Here is a 25,172-nt window from a genome sequence, read left to right on the forward strand (position 1 = left end):
TGTGGACTTTAAAACAAAATTGTGCCTTTTCCATATTCTATTTCCTCTCTCTTCTTCCTGCCTGTGCTTCTTCAGCAAGGTGTACTCTCAGTGTCGGTATTGGAGCAGTGTGAATTGAGTGAGTCATGTTCAGTTTCTTTTTTAAAGTTGTTTGAGGGCAGAGATTTCCAGTTCTTCCCCTTATTCTTTCGTTCTTAATATTGTTACAAATGTCTAAGGTATTTCTCAAGTGGCAACACTATTTTTCTGTTCATTGCCTTCTCCCACTGCTACTAGATTTTGGCTGTTTCACCGGCACTATTTTTTACCACAAATGCATTTTTGTTACTTGTCTACCTCAGTCTAGTTTAAAGCCCTTTATTCCAGCTTCTGTATGTGTGCGATGTGGTTGGGTATATGGAGAGGCCACAACCATTTGCAACAGCAGACCAGAAACTCCAGAGCTCAGACCACCATACTCTGAACACCAGAGGAACAAGCTCTCCACTATCATTCCTTTTTCGTCAGAGAGCAGTAGTTATTTATATGGTAGCATAGTGGCTGTTTTTACTACATTTCAGGTTAGTTTGTGGTGTGAGCATGTGTTAACGAAGCAGAAGCACTGTGAAGAAGAGTAACAAAGATGATGGAAACTTAAAAGTGATGCCACTGAAGCTGGCTTGCTTCTGTAACAAACCAACCACATTGTGGAAGCAGTCTCTTTTGTAAGCTCATTGTACTCTGTGTTAAAACTAGATGGATTTTTTTTTGCCCTTTCAATTCCTTTTGGAAGGTGAATAAATGGTGAACTGTGTGGTTTTTATTGCTTTCTCAGAACTATTTGTCTCTCTTGCCTTTTTCCGTCAGGACTTTGTTGCTGAAAGTAACCTAAATCTTTATTAGTTATGGCTCCAAAGAGATACAAAGGTCTGAGAACTCTGTCCATTACTAATGCTCTGTACAGATTTAAAATCTTTTTAATGATCATCTGCTGGAAGGATTGATTTACAGGGAATAAGTTTACAGTTTATATTACTTAGTTCTACTGTATGGATGGTTTGGAAGACATATGAGTAAGCAGTTGAAAAATGTCAAATGCCAAGGAGAGAGGGGAATATATATGATGAGAAGGAATGGCTAAGAATAAAGAGGAAACTAGGATAGCATGTTATCTGGATTGGATATCACATAAAGCTGCCTTGTTGAAGTATCATCACTTTTACATGACTTCATTAATAATTTTCTAAAAAAGTGTTCCAGAAAGGGATGAAGAAGCTTTACTAAGAAATAATCAGACAATATTTATAATGTGACTTGTACCTACAAGCCACATAATGTTTAATACAGATTGCATAGGTCTTCTTAATATATCTTACAGGTCTTGGATAGTCTAGAGAAATGGCCTGGTAAATGCTTGAAGCATATTGTGCTGTCTGCCTGTAAAAATGTATGTCTGTAAATATTTGGATAAGTTTTCCTTTGAGCGGAGATGGTCCTCTTGTGTAACAGTCTCCACATATGTGATACGTGTATGGATGGAGGTTATAGGTGCAGTAGTCCTAAGGTTTGTGTTGTTTTCACAGCTGGTATTTCCTTGCCTTGCTCTTCTTCAGTTTATAGTCTTTCCAGTCTGGCAGGGCTTAAGTTCTCTGTAGAGCAGCACTGTATGGATTGTGGATCTTTAGTTTGACAGAAATGCTGTCAGAACTCTTCCAGTTTGCCACTGATTTTGAAAATCTTAAGGAGAGGCTTTCATGCAGATCGGATAAACTTCAATGCACGTCTCTAAAAAGGAGAAAATATTCATGCCAATTCATTGATGCCAGAGAGTGTAAGAATGGATGGTGAAATTGGAAGTTAATGGGAAGATGAAATATTTGCCATGTGGCTGTAAAAATTTCCTATTCAAATTGCCCTAATACTTTTATCTTCCTTGTCTTTCCAGATAGTGTGGAAAAATATTGTAAGGCATTTGCCAGATGAAAAATAAGGAAAGAGATTAGTTTTATGCATGCAAATTATGGTGAAGGATTCTGTTGGTAATTGCAAACCACTTTAAGATTGCATTTGTAGTTTATCTTGACAGATTTATCACAGCTGTAAGGATTACTTAATTGTACATTTCTTCTCCTTTTTTTTTTTTTTAGTTGGAACTAAATTGTTGTGTCTTCTTATCAATCTAGTCCTGGTGGAGCAGGATGTCCAATCGATTCCGCAAGCTGAAGTTGACTCAGACATTGCGCCATGGGTTTCCTTCCAATCAGTTTGTGCCTTTTCCTGATGAGCCTGAACCGTCATTAAATTCCACCATAAAAGCAGTTTCACAGAGTGATATGGACACCTCTGGAAACCTTGATGCTGCTACAGCTTGGATCACAAATAACAAAACTAGTGGTAAAGCCAGAGTTGTCTTGTGGGAAGTGAGCTCTGTGTGATAGTCAAGATGATGCTATTTCTAGTTTGTTGATTTAGTTTTTATTTCGCTTGATATAACTGAAAAGACCTGTAATGTATTTGTACTATATAGAGAGATGTTTGTACTCCTGACTGTTGATTGTGCTGAATGCTCAGTGCAGCATCATTTAAGCAGGAAAATGCTAATATAATAATGTTATTGTTCTGTAGCAAGCCCCATTAAATTGGACAGTAGAGACAGGTCACTCAAAAGTTGTTAGTATCATCGATAAACTAATTATGTAATGAAAACAAATTTATTTAAACAAATAAATAATTCTGAGAAGAAAGAGGGATTGCAAAAAACCAAATCATAAAGCACATCTGCTGAAATCGTAGTTCTTCATCCAAACCCACCCCACCCCAGCCCAGTTTGTGATGTGAAGTAAACCAAAAATCTTAACTTTAATTTAGGTACTTGACAGTGTCACTGGAGATCTTGGTTCTGTGTGCTTACTGAGGGTAAAGATGTTGAATGTTTGAAAACAGTAAGCTGTCCTTGAGAACAAAAGTAGGAGTGTGTAAACAATAAAAGATCATTTATGTATTTTTCAGGTGTAAACACTGCAAAAGGAGGAAGGGATGATGAATTATTGACAACCATGGTATGTCGTAGTGTTCTTGGTATGTTCAGCCCAATTTGGAAGATCATGCAGCTCTCATATTTTTCTTTTCCCTCCTATCCAAGTCACCGTTAGAAAGAGAGCTGTCATTTCTTTATAGTCACAAGGCAGGAACTGACACGCTGTGATGCATCAGTAGTTCTTAGGCTAGGAAGTACTACAAGAAGTACGGTATGGAAGCTGTCCACAAGTACTGACTTTTTTCGAGACTTATCCATACCTTTGTATGATCAGCAATGAATTAGTAAAACAGCTGGAAGAGCTGACTAGTTGCTGACAAGAAGTGTGCTGTGAGGAAAACATGGATAGCACACGGTACAATATGAAAGTGAGAAATTACTAGTAGAGGCATCAATGAAATACTTAGTTTGGGATGTTTATTTGTAGTATTCTATTTCTTCTTTTGTTATGCTGTAGGTTTAACTTGCCCTACAGTTTACTCCCTGGAGATACCATTAAATTTGTCTGATTATCCTTTGTGTTCTTTTTTAAGAAGATTAAGTAACTTCTGATGTGACTCACTGACAGAACTCCAGAGAGCCAAATCAGTTGTGCCATTCTGTTCTGTTTCTGGAGAACATATACAACAGGAGCAGGCAGTTGTCACTGTTTCCAGGTGTCCTGTCTGGGAGTACAGGGAGGACTACCTTGTTATTTCTTTAGAAATTAATTTTTAACGTTCCTGTTAAAGTCAATTTCAAGTAAGATTTAGCCCTATGAAGGAAGAGACGGTTTCTGCCATGTAATGAACTAATGCGTTATATTAAATGAACGAGTGTACTGACGGGTGCCACAATGTGCATTATATTCTCTGTTACTATGCACTTCACAAATACTACTTTTGTATCTTGTTTCTGTCTTATTTTTTTTAAAAATGCATTTTTTTCCATCTTTTTATTTAACTTAGAATTATGAAACTACATCATCAACTCCCAGTAATCTTTCTTAAGAAGAGTGTCTTCTCGTTTTCCCTTTCTTTGTTTCCCTCTCTCAGTTGAGAAGTAGTGCTCCATTTACCAGGCTGCCCAGCGATAAACTGAAAGCAGTGATACCCCCTTTCTTACCACCCTCAAGTTTTGAGCTTTGGAATTCTGACCGAACGCGACTCAGCAAAGATGGCAAAGCTGAACAGATGCGAACTGCCTGGCCGCAGAGAGCAATCAAGCATGATTTTAACAGCAGTGGGAACTCTGATATAGTAAGCAAACAAAATGTGTACAAAAATACTACTGTTGTTCTTCAGTGGAAATTTCAGAACTTAAGATAAATAAAATAGCAGTTGAAGTTTGATCTTTGTTTTGCTCAAATAAGAAAGATGAAAATAATTTTTGTTTTCCAGACATCTGTTAGCAAAGGTACTAGACCAGTCAAATTACCAACATTTGCAAGAAGACCTGCATCTCCTTCAAATTCCAACAACTTCAACCACTCCCCCCATTCTTCTGGTGGATCCAATAACATTGCAGGAATTAACAGACATGGAGGAGAGCTGCATAACAGATCAGGTATCATACTGCTTTTATTTTTAGTAAGAAAGTCGTTTGTATCTGGTTCAGCTAAAAAATTAGTGTTTGTGATGATGGTAGAAGATACTAAACCTCTTATGAGTGCTTCTATTCTTGTATAAGCAAAACTTCCATAAATTTTGTTGGAACAGGATTGGACTTTGGACACCTACACAAGGGAACAAAAGCCTTACATGTGTTATAGAATTCTCATAGGTTAGCTGCTGTCTCAGAAAAAACATGTTGATTTTATGGAGTCCACCCACGATGGATCAGGTGGATGCTTGTTCATTGCAGCATACATTTCATGGAGCTGTCTTTTTCTCTTACTCATGTTGCTTGCTTTTTGGTCAAAATGAAAATCAGTATTCAATTAAAAACAAAGCTGCAAGCATTGTATCTGGCAGCTGTGAGCACAGTATGGTGAATCAGCTCGTGAAACCTACGTCCAAAGAGTATGAAAGTCGGCTCTGTGTGTGTATAGACAAGGTTGGCTTCTCTCTTCTCCTGTGGTTCATTTTTATTCCCTTTCCTGAAAACTGCTGAACAGGTCTGAACCTTACAATTCTCTCTTTTATTACATCCAGTCAGTTTTTATAAGAAAGTGAACGGTGGAGAGGTGCATTGAGAATTAACAAATATTTTTAAATTATGTTTTCCTTGAGTCTGTTTTTATTTTATTTTTTTCTTAGGTGGCAGTGCAGATAATGTTTTGTCTCAGATTGCAGCCCAAAGAAGAAAAGCAGCAGGCTTACCTGAACAGAAACCCAGCCAACAGCATAGTCCAGTCCAGTCAGCTCCTTCATCCACTCTGTCTGATTTGCAATGTGCTCAAATTGTTGGCAACGGACATGTTGTAAAGGTAAAGAGAAATGTTGATTTTTGTATTTCCAAACTGGCTAATTTTAATAGGTCATGTCTCAGTTATTGGTGGTTGATAAATATAACTGCATGACATTGCGTAGCTGAAAATGAATGAACACCTGCTATGGTAGTGGAAACTTTTCAGCTCCACAAACCTTCCTTTTAATTACAAGTCTACAAAAGATTGGACCTAATAATAAAATGTGATTTTGCTTTATTATTAATTTCAGTCTATTTTCAAAACAGTAAATGTAATCCTTGATCTTATGGTAGATCTGCACTGTTATTTTGGTTTCTCATTATTACTTTCTATGGCCATGATTGAGTCCAGTGTTTTATGCTAGTTATTCCTGGGCTTCACTCTGAAGTGGTATGGCTAGGTTCTCTCCAAAGGCACAACCTGAGTGCAGGACATGTGATATTTTGTACCAGGATCTGCCCACCACAACACTCATAGAATCAGCATTGTCTGGGTTGGAAGGCACCTCTCAGATCATGGAGTCCAGCCATTAACCTAACACTGACAAAACCACCACTAAAACATGTCCCTAAGCACCGCGTCTACCTGACTTTTAAATACCTCTAGGGATGGTGTCTCCACCGCTTCCCTGGGGTAGCCTGTTCCAATGTTTGATAACCCTTTCGGTGTAGAAATTTTTCCAAATATCCAATGTAAACCTCCCCTGGTGCAACTTGAGGTCATTTCCTCTTCTCCTGTGGCTTGGTACTTGGGAGAATGGACCAAGCCCCAACTCTCTACAACCAGGTAGTTATAGAGAGCAATAAGGTCTCCCCTCAGTCTCCTTTTCTCCAGGCTAAACAACCCCAGTTCCCTCAGCTGCTCCTCATAAGACTTGTTCTCCAAACCCCTCACCAGCTTTGTTGCCCTTCTCTCTCCAGCACCTCAATGTCTTTCCTTTACCCTCGTGATCTGCCCATTTTTGTGCATGTACTTTGAAGTTAACAACTGCTTTGTACAAAATTTTTAAGGATTAAGATTTTAAATCTTCAGAATCTGCAGAGACACAAGTTAGAAAGCAGCATCATAACAGAAGATGTGATACTTTATTGTGAAATGTGTGGGTTTATTCACACAGGGAAACATTGCATTTCAGAGAGCAAGCGAAAGAAAGCAGATAATTTGGGGTTTTATGTCTAATGCCTGGTATTCTGAAAATGTTAGAATACATGACCAAGAGCAAAATTTCTCAACTTTTTGCTTGTGTAATCTCCAAACAGCTCGTTTTGCTTTGTTTTGTTATCTTTGCATCTTCTCATGAAATTCTTCTTGAAGTTTTGCCCAAGGAAACAAAGAAGGCCAGCGTATAAAATTATTACATTTGCTGTGTCAGTCTGTGATGTCTTATATGACAACAGTAAGCAATATATATATTTAATCAGTAAATATCAATGATAAATGAAGTTACAAAGTTGTTCTGTAATTTAATTGAAATTTCTGGAGGACAAAAATCAGGAAAGAAAAAAAAAGTGTGCAACTACCAATGCCAAAACAGTTTCCATGAATAGTAACTTTGTTTCTGATCCTGATGCTGAAGGGACTACTTGTTGCTTTCCAAAGATGAGATTGGAAGCTAAAATTTTTTAAACTCTGCTGGACCCCCAAAAGCTATGGACTCATATTGATTCTTTGGTACATGATAATCTTTCCTCCCTTTCTATCCCACATAACTGCTCCCTGGGTTATAAATGATCTGTCTCTTTCTTTCCTGTAGACAAAACCACTGTATTATCCTCTTTCCTCATTAAAGTCTCTTCTACTGAACAGCTACCAAATGCTATTTTTTTTAAGGGGTGATCTGACCAATATATATCTAATTAAACTCTCTGCAGTTCCCCTCAGCTGGATTTTATCTTGGAAATAATTTCAGAAGAGCTTCTTATGTGCCCCAAAAAATCTTATTTTTTCTTCAGTTATATTAGCCTATTAAGAGATAATACTTGTGCCTGTGAGCTTTGAGCTGCAGATCTTGGGGCCTGTTGTTACAACAATGCTGCCGCTAAGAAGTTTACCTATTATTCGTACTCACAGTGGAAGACGTTAGGGGATAAAGAACTAGTGGGGTGCAATGCCCTGCAGATCATCTTCTGGGAAGGCATTTCATCATACAGTTAAAAAGATTTTTTTAAATGAAAATGATTCCGGGATGTTGGAAAGGCAACAGCTATTCCACTGATCTTTGCTTAGATGTCTAGGTAATTTCATTTTATCCACTAATAACAATACATGTCATCAGTTTGGATCTTACTGTAGATGTTCATGTATCGCGTGTCTGACATGATTTTTGGGACATCAGTGTTGGGAGTCCACAATCACATGGATCCACACTGGCTGCAAAAGCTTAAACAGCCTACTTTCTTGTTAAAATCAACAACATAAATGCTGAAAATTTAATGTCTGTATCCATTGTGGAATTGCTTGTGCTCTCCCAGTAGGATCATGCTGTATAAGCTTGGAAATAGCTGATCTAAAAATGCAGCGATGTTACACTGGTCGTTTTTGCAAAAGTTATCCATGAGGGCTGGGATTGTACAAGCCTTAAAGAAAAGAAAAGGAAAACTGAGTAACAATTTACAGGGTGATGTAATTTAAATAAATGCAGACAGTGCAATAGAGAGGGAAGACCATTCTGAAACACAGACAGCCAGTAACAGAATACAGGGAAATTTGGGTCAAAAAATTGAAATTAGTTCAGTACGCTCTTCAGACACCTCTCAAATTTCTATCATGTTACATTACTTCTAGGCAATTCAGTGCAGGGCTAAGGAGTTGGTACATTCTGGCATAGGATAGAGTAATGGAAGAAACTTACCACTCAAATCAGTTTTATCTTTTGAATACGATCTCTTCCATTTACTGGAAAAATTTCATTTATGCCATAGCTCAGAAGCATTAATTAATTGTAGAGAGGCAGGAACCATGAACCACTGTCATTCTCCCTTCTTGTCTTGTTACCCAGATCAACATTTTCCTTATGTTTTTCTTGTAGCTGCCTGACTGACAAAAGATATTTTAAGTTAAACTCTCAATTCAGGAATCCAGGAGAAAAATCACCTAAAACTTCTTTTTAGGTCATATAAAGCAAACATGGAAATGTATGAAGCGAAACATATACTGACGAGTTCAGGATATGAGGCACATTAGCTTATTTTGGAAAAGACTGATATACATACATATATATTCTTGTTCCTCATTTTAATTTGTCTGTTTTCATCTTTTCGATGCCTCCAAATGTCTAAAATATTTGAAAAATATTTAATGAATTTGAATAATTTGATTCATGTTAGTTAATAACAAGTTTAAGGGTAGACTGGAAACTTTCATTCCAGTGCAGCAAGGGGTTTAAATGCACCTGAAACTTAGTTTATGCTTACTACATGTTTCTGGTTAATCCAGGATGAAGTGCTACTTTAAGTTAGCATCTGATGTACTTTGAAAACCTTTAATTGAGGCTTTATTTATTTAATTAAATCCATGAATGAAAAAGGCCTTTTTTGAGTCAAATTAATTTCAGTTTTTATAAAAAGAATAATTGTAGTGTTTGTATATAGTATTACTTCATAGAAATAATTTTCTTACCCCAAAATTACAGCCTTAATAGAAGTATTTTTCTTGATGAGTTTGAGGGGATGGACTTTCACCTGGGATACATCAGTATTGCTCCAATTATTTCAATGTGAATCAAGCAGAAACTTCTGGTTGTGACTACATGCTCTGCAGAAATGATATGCAACTTAAGTAATATTGAAGCATCATATATAGGTAAACACACTGGGTTTTCTTTAACTGAAATGATTGTATCATTAACTACAGCAAAAACTGGAGATGAACAAAAGACCTCCATCTGGGACTTCATCTACGTCTAAAAGCACATCACCAACTCTCACACCTTCCCCATCACCCTCCCCATCTCCCAAGGTTCACAACGCAGAGTCCTCTCTCTCCTCTTCTCACAGACAGGCCAAGAGCAATGGTTCCAGCAGCGGTACTGTTACAGAAGATGGTGAGTAGGTCACTGTAATTATAGGAAATTCATTCATCAGGAGCACAAAGTGTTTAAAGCTATAACTGTACTGGATTAGTGTATATCTGCATGAGAGTGAGAACTTTTTTTAGGTCTTTCTTACTGTGAGATTGGCATTCCTGCAGTAACTGGCTATTTCTCTCCCAAAAGCTGCGATCCCTTCCATTTAGAGGGAGTTTGGTACCATCTCAAAGCTAGCATAGAGCATGCTTATGTGGCCTCTTTCCTTCCCCCCTTTCTGACTTAAATCCTGTTTTTTACTGTTTGCTGAGGGTAACAAATGTGCTTTCTCCACATTTGAAGTGATTTTTTTTTTTTCTTAATAAATGCAGTGAAGCACATCACTACAGAGATACAATTTTGATTCCTAGCAAGCCATAGCTTCATGCAATTGATTTTTAAGAGCTGTATTGCATTTATTTTTTTAAATTGCAAAAGTAGCCTTATTTTAGCCTTATTTCTAACTTTAAGTTATCAGAAAGCATAATAATGTTAGTATTTTTCCAAGAAGAGTGCTGCCTTTTAAGTTGAACATTTAGGTCTAAATTGCAACACTTTATTTAAAATAGTAATACTACTGCATTGGAAACAGGATAACAATTACTTTTCCTTCTTAAACATCTCGAAAAAAGTGAAAAAAATAACGACTCAATCTTTTAAATAAGAGATGGAGGTACCTTTTATCTGGTTTCTACAAGAGGCATTTTGTACTATTTTTGGTTTTTTTGAAAGTGTCTGTATTAATTTGGTTTTGTTTTCATTTATGCTGACTTTGTCCATTGACATTGTACTTGCATTTGACACTAAAGAGATTCACCTGCTTTCTGTCCTCCTATTGTGGCTCAGCTGCCACATATTGTACTGACTGCTGGAGAAAATCCCTTCACATTTTAGTTAATGCCATTTTATAATGATGACTTGATAACATAAGAGTTGTCGGTGTAGAAATATATAAAGGGAAGAGAACTCTCTGTTGGCTAACAAGGGAATTCCCCAAGCTTTCAGCTGTTAGATTCTCACCTGGAGAAGGTGACCTTTCTGACTGCACCACTAGTGCCATGATACAGCAAGTTTCCTCTGTAGCAGAGGGATAGGTTTTCAGAAGCCAAAGTAGTTCTGGGTTCATTGTGGTTGTGGTTAAGTGGTCCTTTAATTCAAGGGCTTCTCTTACTGTGAGTTGATTCAGCAACAGCAGTATAAATGCTCACAGGCCCATCAGTAATTGGAAAAATAAGTACAGAAGGCCTGCAATGCTAACTTTTCTTTTTCTTTCAAGTAAACATAAATGAATTAGAAAACTGGTTTGCATTGAATATTACTGTGAAGGAACAGTAGGCAGCAGCGTTCAGAGGTGTGCGTGGTTTCTTTTTAGGCAACCACTTGGTGGACCATCAACAGCTTGTCCCTATTCTGAGAACCAGTGATGTAGAGAATCATGAAAGACGAAACCACGTGAGAGTAAAAGGAGGCTCTGAAAACTTGGAAAAAGGTAATCTTACCCTACTACTACAGAGTAGTACAAAAGAGGTGCTAAATAGGAGTAATGTGGCAGAAGTAGTAAGAGCTCTGAGAACCTTTGCTTTCTCCAGGGATGTAGGTAAGGAGACAAGATATGAGTAGAGCAAAAGAAAGATTTAGTGAAAAAGGAAAGGAGAAATAATATGTTACACCAGAGCTGTAAAACTGAGAAGTTTCTGGTTTTGTTCAAACTTAATGTATGATAAAGGAACTGGAAGAAGGAAAGAGGAAAACAAAACATGAAAGGCCTGCAGCTGACAGTATTGTCTCTGTGAAAAGTGTTAGATGTTACTGTTGTTTATGACAGCGATGCGCTGGGCTCAGAGACCCTGAAAGTTTCTTCCCATATCACAACCTATATTTTAAGCACACCAGTGTGATAAAAAATGAGAAGGCTACCTAACAACCTAAACGAGAAAAAGGTTAATGATATATCTAAGGGTTTCTAATGAAACTTTTGTTTAATTGGCCTTGAGGTAAAAAACCAAAACCCTAGCAGAAAATAAGACTCAACTAGAATTTTTCATTTCAGTTTTCTGTGAGCTGTTCTGTGTAAAGAAGGAGGCTTCCAGAGTGGTGCAAAGTGTGTCCATCTCAAGATACTTGGTTTCTTTTTAGAAGCTCAGACAGTGAGATTCTCTTTACCTTTTCTACTGATGATGAAAGAAAAAGGGATAGTCAAAATACAAATAGTGAAATATATATATTTCACAAATAAGTGAAATAAATAAAAGCAAAGTATATTCTGGCGTCTGCAGAATTGTTTCTCTTACATAATCTCCCTCCTCTCTTCTGGCTGCTGTTGGGTTGGGCTTTTTTCCTCCCCTTCTTAAATATGTTATCCCAGGGGTGCTACCACTGTTGCTGATGAGTTCGGCCTTGGCTAGCGATGGGTTCATCTTGGAGCCGGCTGGCATTGGCCATATTGGACACAGGGAGAGCTTTGGGCAACTTCTCACAAAAGCCACCCCTGTAGGCCCCCCCGCTACCAAAACCTTGCCATGCAAACCCAATAGAAGATATGCCCTTGTTGTGTCACTGTTTTGAATGAGCAACTGGGTGGTTGCTTGCTCTACACTTTGCTGTCCTGGATCATGACATGGAAATGTGCCATTCAGTTCATTGCCTGCTTGAGGAGTTTTGCTGTCTAACCTGCATGATCTGGGTCAGCCATCTGGGACCAAGCACCTGTGTTTTAGGCATTGAAATGCCTAAGTTGTCCTTAGTGGTTTGGTTTTTCTAAGATCCTTTTAATGAAGAAGAAAGAGCGATACAACAGAAAGGTTTTATCCTAGCAAGGTAAGATTAGATGGAATTGCAGTATACAGAAGTAGGTGAGGGCACAATAAGCCAATATTTTAATTTCTGTTGCAGAATAAATGTGATTGGGTTTTTATTATCATATATCATTGCATGGAATATATGTTTTAATATATATTTTCAGCAGTTAACAATGCAGAGAACACTACAATCTTTCCTGATCCATGGGGGTTTTTTTTGTTTTCTTTTTCTTTTCTATTATTACAGATGAGCTGACTGGCATCCTTAAAAAATTGTCACTTGAGAAATATCAGCCTATTTTTGAGGAACAAGAGGTATGTCTTTTTCAAAAGATCTATTTTGTACTGTTTTAGAAGAAGTAGGGTGTGTGGCACACATTGCATCAGAATTGTGATCCAGAATCTCACATTTAGTTTTACAGCTATTTCTGGTTGCAGAGAGGACCTTGAAACTTGGACCAAGTGGTATTCCTGGCATTTTCTAGGATACTGACATATCAGTGCTTTTTACACTGAACCTACCGTTATGATGCAGATAGGTGCTTCAGTTCTTTTTTTTTTTTTCTTTCTGTTTTTAAACTCTGCTTTTCTATGTATGTGTATATCCAGTGTGGTTAAGCAGCTTATAGGATATACTGTATCATCCCTGGAATCACTGCTGGAACCTCGTTTGCAGATGGAGAACAGCAGGGTGTGAGTCAGTGAGATGGCTGCTTTCTCTTCTTTATCCACTATGAATAAGCAACAGGAGAATTAAATTGGGGAACCTAGGCATCACTGTAGATGAAGGCTGTGACAGTGACTTGCCTGAAGGAAGCAATGAAAGGAAAAATCTCTGAAAAGAAGTAAAATTAATTCATTACAATGTTTAAAAAATTATCAGATGTGAGCAATAATTGTGTGTTTGTTTATCGAAAGGCAGAGGGGTAGTGAATGGACATACAATAAATTGACATTGCTTCAGAGCTCAGGATTCAGCACCACAAACAGATTTTTTTAGTGGCATCACAATATACTGGGCTTATTGTTCTCCTACGTGATAGGCAATGGAGCATTTTGTAGAAATGAATATTCTCTGTGTGTGAAGGTTCTATCAATATGAAAAGTTTTAGATGTTTGTTTGTATCAGAGCCTTATGGATGTGTTGATATAATAAAAACCTGATATACGAGCAAACCCTAGGTTTTCCTCAGGAGACACTGGAAAAGTACACACTATATTCTAAAATTCCAAGAATGCTTGGAGGGATGGAGGAGGAGAGAAAAGAGAGAAATCTTGGGCTTATTCGACTAGGTGCTACTCTAAGTAGAGCAATTTTTGTGGACAGCATATATATTGTATTGATAGAGCTTGTCTGAAAAAAAAAAATAATCCATTAACATTTTAAATATACTATCAGAATTGAGTTATTAACAGCAGATTTAAAACCTGACAAACAAGTAGTAAAGTGGGTACCATTTGGTGCTGGTAATTGATTCAAAAGATTTCTGTGCATAATATTTACAGAAAGTCTATACAATTAAAAAAACCTGCCACTTTTAACCTGTAATAGTGAATCTTTGCCTAGGTAAATTTGTCTTTTTTCTTTTATTTTTTTCATATGCAGGTGGATATGGAAGCCTTCCTTACACTTACTGATGGTGATCTGAAAGAGCTGGGTATTAAAACTGATGGATCAAGGCAGCAAATTTTGGCAGCTATTTCTGAACTGAATGCAGGAAAGGTACATTTTGAAGTACTGAGTAAATTAATTCAAGGTTTGCTTATATTGTTAATTCAACATACATTTCAAAATTCAAGTTGCAGCTGTTAGTTAAAAAAACTCAAATGAATGTTTTCCAAACAAAACATTTAATGTATTTGATTAGTGAAAATATCTTCCTTTGTGGTAGTCCTTGTTTGTTCTCTTTCATTAACCCTTTCCTAGTTCAGTTACTGTACAGTTCTTTTACAGACTGTTGGAAATTTCCATCAGAAGCTACTGTTAACATAAATATAGGCAATATTGCAGTTACTGAATATTGATTTCAGTGTTGCTAAAAAGAATCACCTGGCCACTATAGTCCAGCTGGAGAATATAATGTCAAAAGAAAGGTCTCCTTTGTTTTGCCTAACAGTTTTTGATTTCTCTGTGATTAGATAAATAGCACTTCTCTCATTCCTTACACTTTTGTTGTCTTTTAACTTTATATTGACATAAACAAATTTGTGAAGAATGGCATGCAGTAAGGAGTGCTCTTGTCAGAGAGATTATGGACTGGAGCATCTCTGTATTTAGGCCTGTTGAGACTTCTCAGCTGCTTTTGCGGTTTTGAGGTCTATTCTCTGATACTGGAAGCTCAGCTAAACAAAACATAATTTCACCAAGTGAAGATCAACAGCAGCAAATGATAAGGCTAAAAATTAGGGAAGGTGGATGATGCTCCATGCTATAAAGCTGTGAAGAAAATCATGAAAATGTTTCTGTTGCTGCCTGGTAATTACATGAAAAGATTACTACAAGGTTTTACACGAATCTGGGAGATAAGGACTTGTTATTATTCCTAGCAGTACACTGTGACTCTCTAGGTATAGACACATGTATTTACACTTTTTTTTGTGAACTCTTAATAAATTCATTTATTTTTAACAGAAATTTAAGAATACCTTATTTTAATTTATTGTGCTTTTACAGGGACGAGAGAGACAGATTTTACAAGAAACTATACACAACTTCCACTCTTCCTTTGAGAGTAGTGTTAGTAACACACGACCTCCAGGTCATTCCCAGTGTAAGTAGCACCTGAAACTAATAGAACAATGTGTGGATACTTTGTATTAATATTGTCTGGAAGAAAGAATGTGACAAACAAGCCAGTTAACTGCTTTCTGGGCTAATGGTTGATGCGTGTCAGTGTATTTTGCTGAGACTGAAGAGAAGATTTCAAGGTAAAAAGGTAGAGATATCTGTAAGATTTTTATACACTCTTCAGTACTGTTTGAAATAAGCATACGATTTTTGTTATGCATTACTAAACACAGAAAATGGATGTAAGTATAGCAAACTATGGTATACAGTATACTGTATATAGTGTGCGTATATATAGCAGCAGTGGGAGGTGTGTTTCTGTATGATACCTAAGTTACTTTTGCATGCTTTTTATAGAAGACAATTTTCTTTAGTGTGATTAAGTAGATTAAATATATTCAAGGTTTACAATTTAGTATACTAGTTTGGATAGCTATGTTAATTATGTTAATATAACTGCTGTTTGGGGTTTGATAGCATGTATGTATGCATTTAGTTATTTTGTGTAGGTAATATTTTTATATGATTGTCTATAGCTGGTTTCTTTGGAGTGTTAACTGCTAGCCATTGCTGGAGAAACTGTCTTTTAAAATGTACTATCTATAATCAAAATGGACAGAAAGGTGTTGCTGACCTGTAACAAAGAATACATTTACTGCAGTCACCCCTAGATATAAAAGTTGCAAATCTCTGTCCTGCCAGGCACCTGGGCGAAAGGCACATATATGCATCTGTTACTCAAGGTTAAGAAATGTGGAAAAACTTATTCATATGTGTATTTCTGGATCCATGTTTTAGGAGGAACATGAAAGCCATTGCATGGCCTCAAGAAATTCACCATGCTAAAGTGCCTCTTCAGTTGCTTGTTTTCCTGCTTGCATCCACTCACAAAATCATACAATTTGTTTAGTAGTTATGTTAAATAATATTTCAGGTATTGTGTGCTTTTGGAGGCCTTAATAATGAGCTAGTCCCAGTGGTTCCAATCTCAGTCAGCTGAATATCACTAGATACTTGATAGCGGGTGTTGTCCTACTGTTGTGTTGGGGAAAGCTGGGCCTTGCTGGGGTAGTTTGTCAGTGTAGGCTACTTTCTATATTCTGTATAGTCTGCTTGGCTGAAAGCCACTATCAGGTGTCACTGTATGCATTGTGCAGTTTACTTCCCATTCGCAGAGTAGTAATCATATGTGAGAATTTCTGGATGTCTCTTGATAACATCCCAGACTTGAAGAGCCTCTTCTGTAGGTACTACTAAGTGAGCAGAAGCTGCTATTTGGGATTTGGTAACATGGTGCAATGAACTGGAATTGCGCGAGAACTGAAGAAGCATACAGATGTAATGCGTCTCCAAGCAACTTGCTAACCAGGGAGCTTAAGTGTCTTGAAGACAGCAAAAGATGGTAAGGGTGACAGAGAGTTGGGGAGAACATCTTTTTTGTAAGCATGGAGGCAACAGTTGCTCCTGCTGGCCAGCTGACAAGATGCTGCAAGGAGGCTGCCATCAGAGATCTATCTTTTGGGGTTTTGTTTGTGAGATCTCCATGAAATAGATTTGACTGTGAAACAGCAACAGAAGCTCTAACAGAAAAGGAAGAGGAAGAGAACACGTATATAAAAGAAGTTTCTGCACCAGGTAAGCTGCTTTTTATTGTAAAAAGTAGCAGTGGGACCCTTATGCAGTCTCTGGAACTTGAAGTAATTTTCAAGAATGTGTAATGTTTTAAAGCATAAGAGCAGCTGGACTGAGCCACATCCAAGGTCCATACAGTTGTGTTCAGCTTTTTCATCCAGTCTCATTTGACATTGCTGTGAAGAGCTGCTTGCTTTCATTTGCTGTGAACTTGCCATGTTCTGACTTCTTTTACTTCATCCTACTGGATCAGAAGATACAGTGGACAATTGTTGCCTCTTCACTGCCTCCATGCCACTGATGATTTCACAGATACCTGTGATACTCTTCCTCAGTCATGTTTTTTCCGGACAGAAGACTTACAGGCTGCTTAATCATTCCCTACACCGTAGTTTTTCTGATGCTCTTTTCCTTTTCTACCTTTCATATCCTTTCAGATCTGGACACACCAGCCTAGAATAGAATATTCAAGATGTAGGCGTACTGTGGATTTACACATGACACAGTGATGTTTGGTTTTCAGTTGTGTTCTCTGTTTTCAGTTCTCTTTCCCTTTCCTAGTTAATTCTAGTACTCTGCTTTTCTGGCTATAACTGAAGACTGAATTGATACTAATTAAAATTCTCTCTTACCCAGCTCATCTAATGAGTTCAAGCTCAGACGCTACCATTTTATATAACCACTCAAACGTTGCTTTTTCCATATGCCTTACTTCATATTACTTCATACTTAATCAAATTTTGTCTGCCATCTTACTGACTGGGCATTGATATCTCATGAAGTCCTTTTGCCGTTCTTCTGTTTGCCTGTCTTTTTATTTACATGAATAACTTACGAAAGTTCATCACCTCACTCTGCATGACCTTTTGAAATCGTATATTGAATATCCTGAGTCCTTGTGCAGATCCCTGTGGAAATGCCAGTGGTGAGTCTTTCCACTATGGAAAAAAACCCACTGTTTACTCCCACCTTCTGTCCTCTGCCTTCCCAGCCGATAATTTATCCGCACAAGAAATTTTCTTTTTAATCTGTGGCTTCCTTACTGTCTTAAGAACTACCCTTGAGCCTTGTGAAATGCCTTTTAAAAATCAAGTGCATCTCTTTTATCTATAAGACTGTTGACACCTTCAAGGAATTCCAGTAGGTTGGTGAGGCAAGACTCTTCAAATCCCTTTTTGACTGTTTTCCACAAAATTTCAGATTCTTTGTTATAGTTCATGCTAATCTGCCTGGTATTACTGGCCATCTCACTGGGCTGTGTTTCCCTGGATCTCCTCTTGAACCATTAAAAAAAATCAGCATCACTTTTATCACTTCGCAGTTACGTGACAATGTAAACAAGAACCTGGGCTCTGTACTCAGCAGTTCAGCTGCTTAATCCAGAACATCTGGCTCAGAAATTTGTTTTTATTTGCTTTTTGAGACCTTGGACTCCCACATAAAGGCAGCTTCTGAAATGGGAACCTTCTGAAGCTTCTCCATGGTGAATACATTTAGTTTTTCTGATGTGAACTTACTTCTCTAGCTTGTTACACTCTAATCATTGATTGGCGTCATGGCATCTGTAACTGGCTGCCTCCTATGATGTGAAAAATAGAATGTGAAATATTTATGCTTTTTTTATGGTCCGCAACAACTGGTTTCTCTAGAGCTCTTCCTAGGAGCCTGTCTGGACACCATTAGTAAGAAAGTTCATGGTTTGCCCTTCTAGAAAGCTAGATGCAGCTCACAGGATAACAAAAGCGTCCTGCTCTTCTAGCTGTGTTGATATCACTGTTTACACACCTATCACTGTGATTTCCTCAGTATTTTGAGTAATTTTAAAAGCTCAGTACCTAAAAGAGTGGCTGCCAGTGTAGCTCTGTTTTCATGAAGTTTCCAGCCTGTAGGGGTGTAAAGAAGATAATGAAATACAATCCCAGTATATGCATATATATGCATATATATGCATATACCAAAGACTCAGTAATGAAAAAGCAGGGGAAGAGAAACTGAATCCTTCCTTTCTGGAAAAGTCGCTTGTAATTGTGGGAGGTCTGTAGGCTGACTAACTTCACCAAGCCTGCAAATGTCTACAGCTTCCACATCCTTCCCCATCTGTAGCTCCAATGCCCCCTTATTTTCAGTTCCCCCCAAAATACCCCAATTCACACTGCTGAGGCTCAGCCCCTCTGCTCCTGCCACTGGGTCAGGAGCTGTTGCTGCTCTGTCAAACCTGGCATGAGATGGCAGGCAACAGAAATAAAAAAGCTTCTAGATGAGTATTTCTAGAATGGAAAAGAGAACTGCAGTGATTATCTACATTTACGCTTCTAAGGAATGCAGGAGAAGGAAGACAACGATATGCAGGAAAAGTAGAAGCAAGACCACCAGAAACAGAGGTTTGATGGTATAACTAATTTCACACAACAGGCTTTTTTAGAGAAGATATTACAGTTTCTTCTTGATGTATTTCTGGCAGTTCAAAATCAATTGCTGGGTTGTATCCTCAGCTCGCTTTTGGTTGAGCACTTCCTGCTGAGGTCACTGCTGCTGAACTCGCTGTGATACTTAGTACAAGAACTCGTAGAAAAGTTGTTGAGCGTTTGTTGGGTTTTGGCAGATGAACTCTTTCAATTATAATAAATCTCACAGTTGGGAGAGAGATTCCTTTGTACATCAGTTGCTGTGTCATCCCTGGGGCTGGAAGTGAGCTGATTCTGCTTTACAGAAAACAGGCTTTGACATACATTTGTTTTCTGTCAGAAGGATACTTGAGACTGCATCCTCCCCACCCCATGTCAGTGATACTAGGTTAGGCTCTGAGAGCTCCATATTCCAGTCCTTGCCTGAACCGCGTAAGGCAGATGACTACCCTCATTGCAGTATAAATAATTCAGTGGTTACTGAGCCCATAAGCTGTTAGGTTCGGGAGCACCATAGTTTTTGTCTGTATTCTGAATAGGCGAACAGTACTTGCATGGAGAGTGTTGCCTCCGTCTCTTTTTTTAAATGGAAATGAATTTGTGACCTTCAGAAAATTCTGCCGAAATTAATTAATTCCAAGAGTGAATGTTACGGGTTTTTTTGATGCTTAGGTAGTTTTCAAGGGAAGAAATTATGGCTTGAAAAATTGCTAATGTGTGCTAAACACCCTGTCCCTGACAAGAAAAACTACTAGGAAGGTACCGCTTCTTTATAACCCAGAGAACTGTGTCAGACAAACACAGAATTAGCTTGCTGCTTCACCATTTAAATTCAGAGCAGGTGACCAGCCCGTGGAGGCATGAGGCAAGATGATTGCTTTGAGGAACAAAACGCTCCTCCTTGGTCTGGACTACGACTTCAATGAAACAGCAAGTGGCAGCATGAAGTCCAGATTTCTGAGGAAACTGGATTTAAGAAATTATATCACCCCAGGATATGTTTATTTTTGTAGTCTGAGGTAAACTTTTTGCTTACATGATTCTGGTAAAAAAGAAAATTACACTTTTTGAATGCCCAATTGCCAGGCCTAATTGTTAGGTGGGGTTTTTTTGTGGGGTCAGGGGAAGAGTGTCAAGATTGATGCAGTCATCAAGTGGATAATTAAGAGGTTGACTAGATCTGGCAGTGGTCTGCAGGCTCATTGAAAAAAATGACACCAAAGGAAAGAGAACTGTATCTCAATATGGTCTTGCCAAATCAGAAACAAAAAGCTGAAAAAAGTTCATGTGAATTCTATGAAATTATATGCTGAAAAAAAAGAGCAAACCAACTGAAATGATTTCTTCCAGAAGAGTAGAAATAAAATCTCATGTGCTAGTTGCAATACCTATATAAGGAAGTGTTACATTTTAGATCTGTGGTAAAAAGTGGAAACCGTTCATGGAGTTTCCTTGTCTGAGTCTGAGGCTTGTAGCAGAATTTGCCATTTCTACGAAAATGACATGAAAGAAGCAAGAGATCATCCAAGGCTTATGCTCCGAAGGACACAATCTTCTTCTTCCCTTGGGGCATTTCTTAACCTCGTTATGAAAAAAAAATTAACAAAGGTTTGTTGGAGGTAAAGCTAACTACTGCTTAGCTTAGCTTACCTTCTAATATCAGAATCATAGAATCATAGAATGGTTAGAGTTGGAAGACCATTGAGTTCCAATCCCCCTGCCATTGGGCAGGGACATCTCCCACTAGACCAGGGTTTATTGAAGTTATTGAAGTTTATTGAAATGTTAGAAAGAAAAAGATGAGCCTCATCACTTAGTATAGACATCCAGCTGCTCCACCTAAATGTAACACTTCTCTTATAACAGGTGGGAAGAAAAGAGAACACCCCAATATCTAGCAGGGGTGTTGAACAAAGGGAGGATTTAGCTACCCAAAGAATAAACTGAATATTCTCCAGACAGAAGTTAAATGAAGAGTAACTGTGCCTATGGTGAAAAAAGAGTGTGTCGTGGTTTCGGCCGAATTTACCAGAACCGGACCGACAGATGGCCCTTCCCCCCCCTTCTCCCCCCCAAAAAAGAGGAGAGAGGAGGAGAAAGAGATAAAGGAGATTCAGAAGTTTAGAGTGAACTAAACTACTTTAATGAAGAATTAATATTAAAAATAAAAATAAAGAAGAAAATAATGAAATAGATACAATATATACAAAACCGTACCAAGCTCCCAGGATGACAGTCACGTCACCGGCAGGCACTGGGGAAGTCCCAGACTGGACTCAGTGACGAATGGGAACTGGATTCCAGCTCTGGAGTCAGGAACACACGGATCGGGATCAAAGGCAGATGAACAGACAGAGTCCTCTCTGGACATCGGCCATCGCAGGAAGGGGGTTGACCCTTTGATCCCTCAGCCTTTATACTGAGCATGGGGCAGATGGGATGGAATACCCCAGTTGGTCAGGTTTGGGTCACCTGTCCTGTCCACTCCTCCCCACCGATGTGACCCCTCTACGTTTTTTCCGTTTCCGACCCTCTAAGGGGGCAAATAACGAAATTGGCTGACCTTGATTGTTACAGCAATAAGTATAAGCAAGGGCCTCTCTGCATACCATTCCTTGGCATGGAGCACAAACATTGGGCTTATCATTCTGAGAACGAGCAGTTTTCTCCACAATATGCCATTAATTTCAGAGAGTTAGAGGAGGCCTAGCTAGGATGTAAAGTTACAGAACAGAAAATTGGTTCGGTTTTACTTCAAACCGGGACAGAGTGTGATGCCATTCAGTCTATAATTCTCTGCAGTAATCCTGGTCTTCCAGTTTCTCTTTACGTATAATAGTATGTTGCATATTGATACATACTTACACATATGAATCTGCAGATATATAGGTATTTTAAAAGATGTGACAGAATAAACTGGAAGAGAGGGGGGAGTCATTTGTGTATTTGCTTTCCACTGTTGGATTCAGAGTCAAAAATATCAAATGGAAATTATCCAAAGGAGGGACTTAGAGAGATTGCAGAGTGAGAAGTAAAAATAGGAGAAAAGCCAATATAGACTTGAAGATAAAAATCATACAGGATTTGGGTAATCGCTTGCTGGAAAGGCACACATTGAGAAGAGAGAGATACTGGAAAGGTTTGTGGCAGTAGATGGCCTTTTCACGTGACTTGGACTTGTCGTACCTTCTCCCTACAGCAGAGGGTTTAAGATGAGTAAAATGAATTACAGGTTCAAATTGTTGGGAGTCTGGTATAGCAATGACATTGGGAAACATGGGCCTGTTTCCACTAGTTGTGGAATTACTCTGTCTTTAAAACCGTGAGTCTTGCTGGTTGCAGCTTTTCAGATTTTTGTTCTTCTTTTTTTACAGCACCTGGCTGCTCTATAAAACCACAAGAAGCTGTTTCTCCTAAAAGGTAGCTACTGGAAAAAAAGATTCTTTTCTTATGGTGAAGTTTGTCATCTGGCTGAGTAAATCCACGTGTACAAATGAAAATTTGAAAAGTTAGTCCTAACTACACCTGTGTAGGACTTTCTGCAGTAACATGCTTAAAGCTCAAATGCCACAAAGAATCAAAGAAAATAATGAAGTGATTGTTTTTACAATTCAACCTAAATGATGAATTGTTCAAAGCATCAGTGGTCTGGATTGAAGAACAAAGTCAGAAGCGCAGGAAGAATGAATGACTGTATAATAAGATTCATGTTTTCATTCTACTCCTGCCTGTAGATGAAGAACCCATAGGAGGCCTGCATGGGCACAGTCAAGAACAGCAAAAGTGTGGAAGAAGGCATGAGAACCACCACAAGTTATGAGAGCTTCTAGATGGAAAAATAAATAAACTGAATATGCCTGTGCTGACTGGATACAGATAAAGGAATCCGAATTGAAAATGTAATGGTTTCATGAGAAGGAATATAAAGAAAAAAGTAATGCTGCATTCTTCATTAACCAAAATACACTTTATCTATTCAATAGTAAGAAGTTAGAGCAGCAGTAAAAGTAAATATGAAATACCTATTTGTAAAAATAGCACTTTATTTAAGGAAATGCATAATCAGTCACCAATATTTAAACAGAAATAGTGTGAAAATATTTTATATTCCTGATTTGTTTTTTTTGAGAATAAAGCCATTTAACTGATGCTGGCTGGGTTTTTTTGAACAGTAACAGTAGCAGAACCTTAAAATACATTTTTATAACTTTATTTTTCTAATAATTTTGAAAGGTCTATTACAGTAATTATGATTGGAAATAATTTTCTGCTTAGTAAATACAAATTTTTGTTGAGCAATTAAAATACAAGTCATCAGAAGCCTCTGACAGTATATTTATCTTTCTGAAGACTCACAAATATTTAACTTTACCACTGGCTGAATTCAGTGTGAGTCCAGGAGTCCTAATGCAGGTAAAGTCAAGAAGATCTGAGAGCTTCAGCGCAGAGGAGCGACCTGAAGTAATTACTTCTGAACAGAACTAAAAATGTTACATTTCTTCACCCTCCCCACTGTACTGGTTTTAGTGGAGTTTAGCAGAAATAGGGATAGAAGTGGGTGTAGAGAGGGCAGCAGTGGTGAAAGTAGTGACGCCCCTGCTGTCCCTCGGGTGCCTCCGGGTGTGTCAGCTGGTTCTGTGGTGGCTTCATTGGTTTGGCCAACTGAGGTAACAGCTCCAAGATGATGACAGTGACCAGCAGGGCGGCTGAGCTGTGCCAGCTTCTGCAGGTGTGCCAGATCAGATCTGACCTTGAACACAGGTGGCTAAATCCCTAGGAGGAACAGGAAGGGAGGATACAGAGGGATATTGCAAAAATATGAGGTCATTAGAGCAGTCAGAGCCTGTTAGTACCCTGAGGTCCTCGGTGGTCATGCTATTAACATGTCAGGTGTTCATAGTATAGCCATGTAAAAATAACTTTTTGTTCTGTTTATCTTTTTCAGTGCACACATGTCAATGAGCTTATAACACTATCAACATTTAGTGTGGTATTTTATGTTTCCAACATGTCTTATGCCCGAGGAAATCACTCCATGTGCAAAATTTTGCTTCAGGATTAATTTCAGCTTTAGGGTAAAAATATGTAATTTCTGCTTTCACAGTTTTCAAGAGCTGCTGCTAAAGATGGCATGGCAGGAATGGCAGGACAGAGCTACAGAAATGTTGGGTGCAAACCATTGTTAATGGCCCTGCCCTTTCCTGAAGAAACATACAGGCAGTTTTGGTTAAAACACTTCAACATGCAGCAGAGAAATAAATGCGGCTTCTTACTTATTACTTACTTACTACTTACTTACTTCTAGCTGGGAAAGAGCAGCTGCTTCTGAGCCAGAACCGCGCAGTGGCACCTTGGAGCCCCTGTTGGTATAACTGGGAATGAGTGATCTGTAATGAGTCGAAACATCTCACCTACTACCTCGTGCCTATGGGCCCTGTGGCAGCACAGTTTCCCCATACAGTTTTGTGCTTTTAATGCAGCAGGTGTCAATCCAAACATCCCATACGCTCCCTGCTAATAGGGAATCCTCAAATCAGCTGTTTTTGTTAAGAGCTTGTGGGCCTTATTCTTTGGAAGGAGAAGAACAGCCACCCCACCTAAATAGAGTGGGTGGTGGTTCTTTTTTTCTTTTCTTAGGTCCTTTTCAAGAAGACATGGAACAATAATTCAGTGTGAAAAACACTTTGCAAGGTTGAGAGATTTCTACAATCTAAGAGGGTTCCAATTCACATATACCACTTCTCTGTGTACCTCAAGGCTATAAGGCCAGGTAGGGGCATGCTTCATTCCTCTGGCTGAATCTGTCTTACTGTGCAGAAAATAATTCAACATTCATGGAGTGTGGGCCTGTAAGACATTGGTCTAGGACAGGGGAGAGTTAGGCTTTAGTTGCTCTAGTTGATATATTTACCAATTTCTAAGCTACATAGCGACTGAGGATAAATAGAGCTATAAATTTGGGAATGTTAGCCAAAGCACCTCAAAGAACGAGCAGCAAAGAGATTTAAACAGAACACAATGCTGTCAAAGGAGACCAACTGTTGCACAAGTGTAGGCTTTTTGTGTTTACACAACAGGCAG

General features: G+C 38.3%; 1 protein-coding gene across 1 annotated transcript in view; it reads left to right on the forward strand.

The window, feature by feature from the left end:
- Positions 1 to 23,238, forward strand: part of ANKS6 (ankyrin repeat and sterile alpha motif domain containing 6) — a 41,955-nt gene extending 18,717 nt beyond the window's left edge. The window contains exons 7-17 of the mRNA XM_074146618.1: positions 2,163 to 2,373; positions 2,989 to 3,038; positions 4,051 to 4,254; positions 4,396 to 4,561; positions 5,254 to 5,423; positions 9,258 to 9,447; positions 10,841 to 10,957; positions 12,514 to 12,581; positions 13,873 to 13,989; positions 14,941 to 15,037; positions 22,466 to 23,238. Coding sequence (XP_074002719.1) covers positions 2,163 to 2,373; positions 2,989 to 3,038; positions 4,051 to 4,254; positions 4,396 to 4,561; positions 5,254 to 5,423; positions 9,258 to 9,447; positions 10,841 to 10,957; positions 12,514 to 12,581; positions 13,873 to 13,989; positions 14,941 to 15,037; positions 22,466 to 22,515 — 1,440 coding nt within the window. The 3' untranslated portion in view covers positions 22,516 to 23,238. The remainder of the gene's footprint in view (positions 1 to 2,162; positions 2,374 to 2,988; positions 3,039 to 4,050; positions 4,255 to 4,395; positions 4,562 to 5,253; positions 5,424 to 9,257; positions 9,448 to 10,840; positions 10,958 to 12,513; positions 12,582 to 13,872; positions 13,990 to 14,940; positions 15,038 to 22,465) is intronic.
- Positions 23,239 to 25,172: the final 1,934 nt, after the last annotated feature.

The sequence above is a fragment of the Numenius arquata genome, chromosome 4 (genome assembly GCF_964106895.1).
Source record: "Numenius arquata chromosome 4, bNumArq3.hap1.1, whole genome shotgun sequence".
Classification (NCBI taxonomy): domain Eukaryota; kingdom Metazoa; phylum Chordata; class Aves; order Charadriiformes; family Scolopacidae; genus Numenius; species Numenius arquata.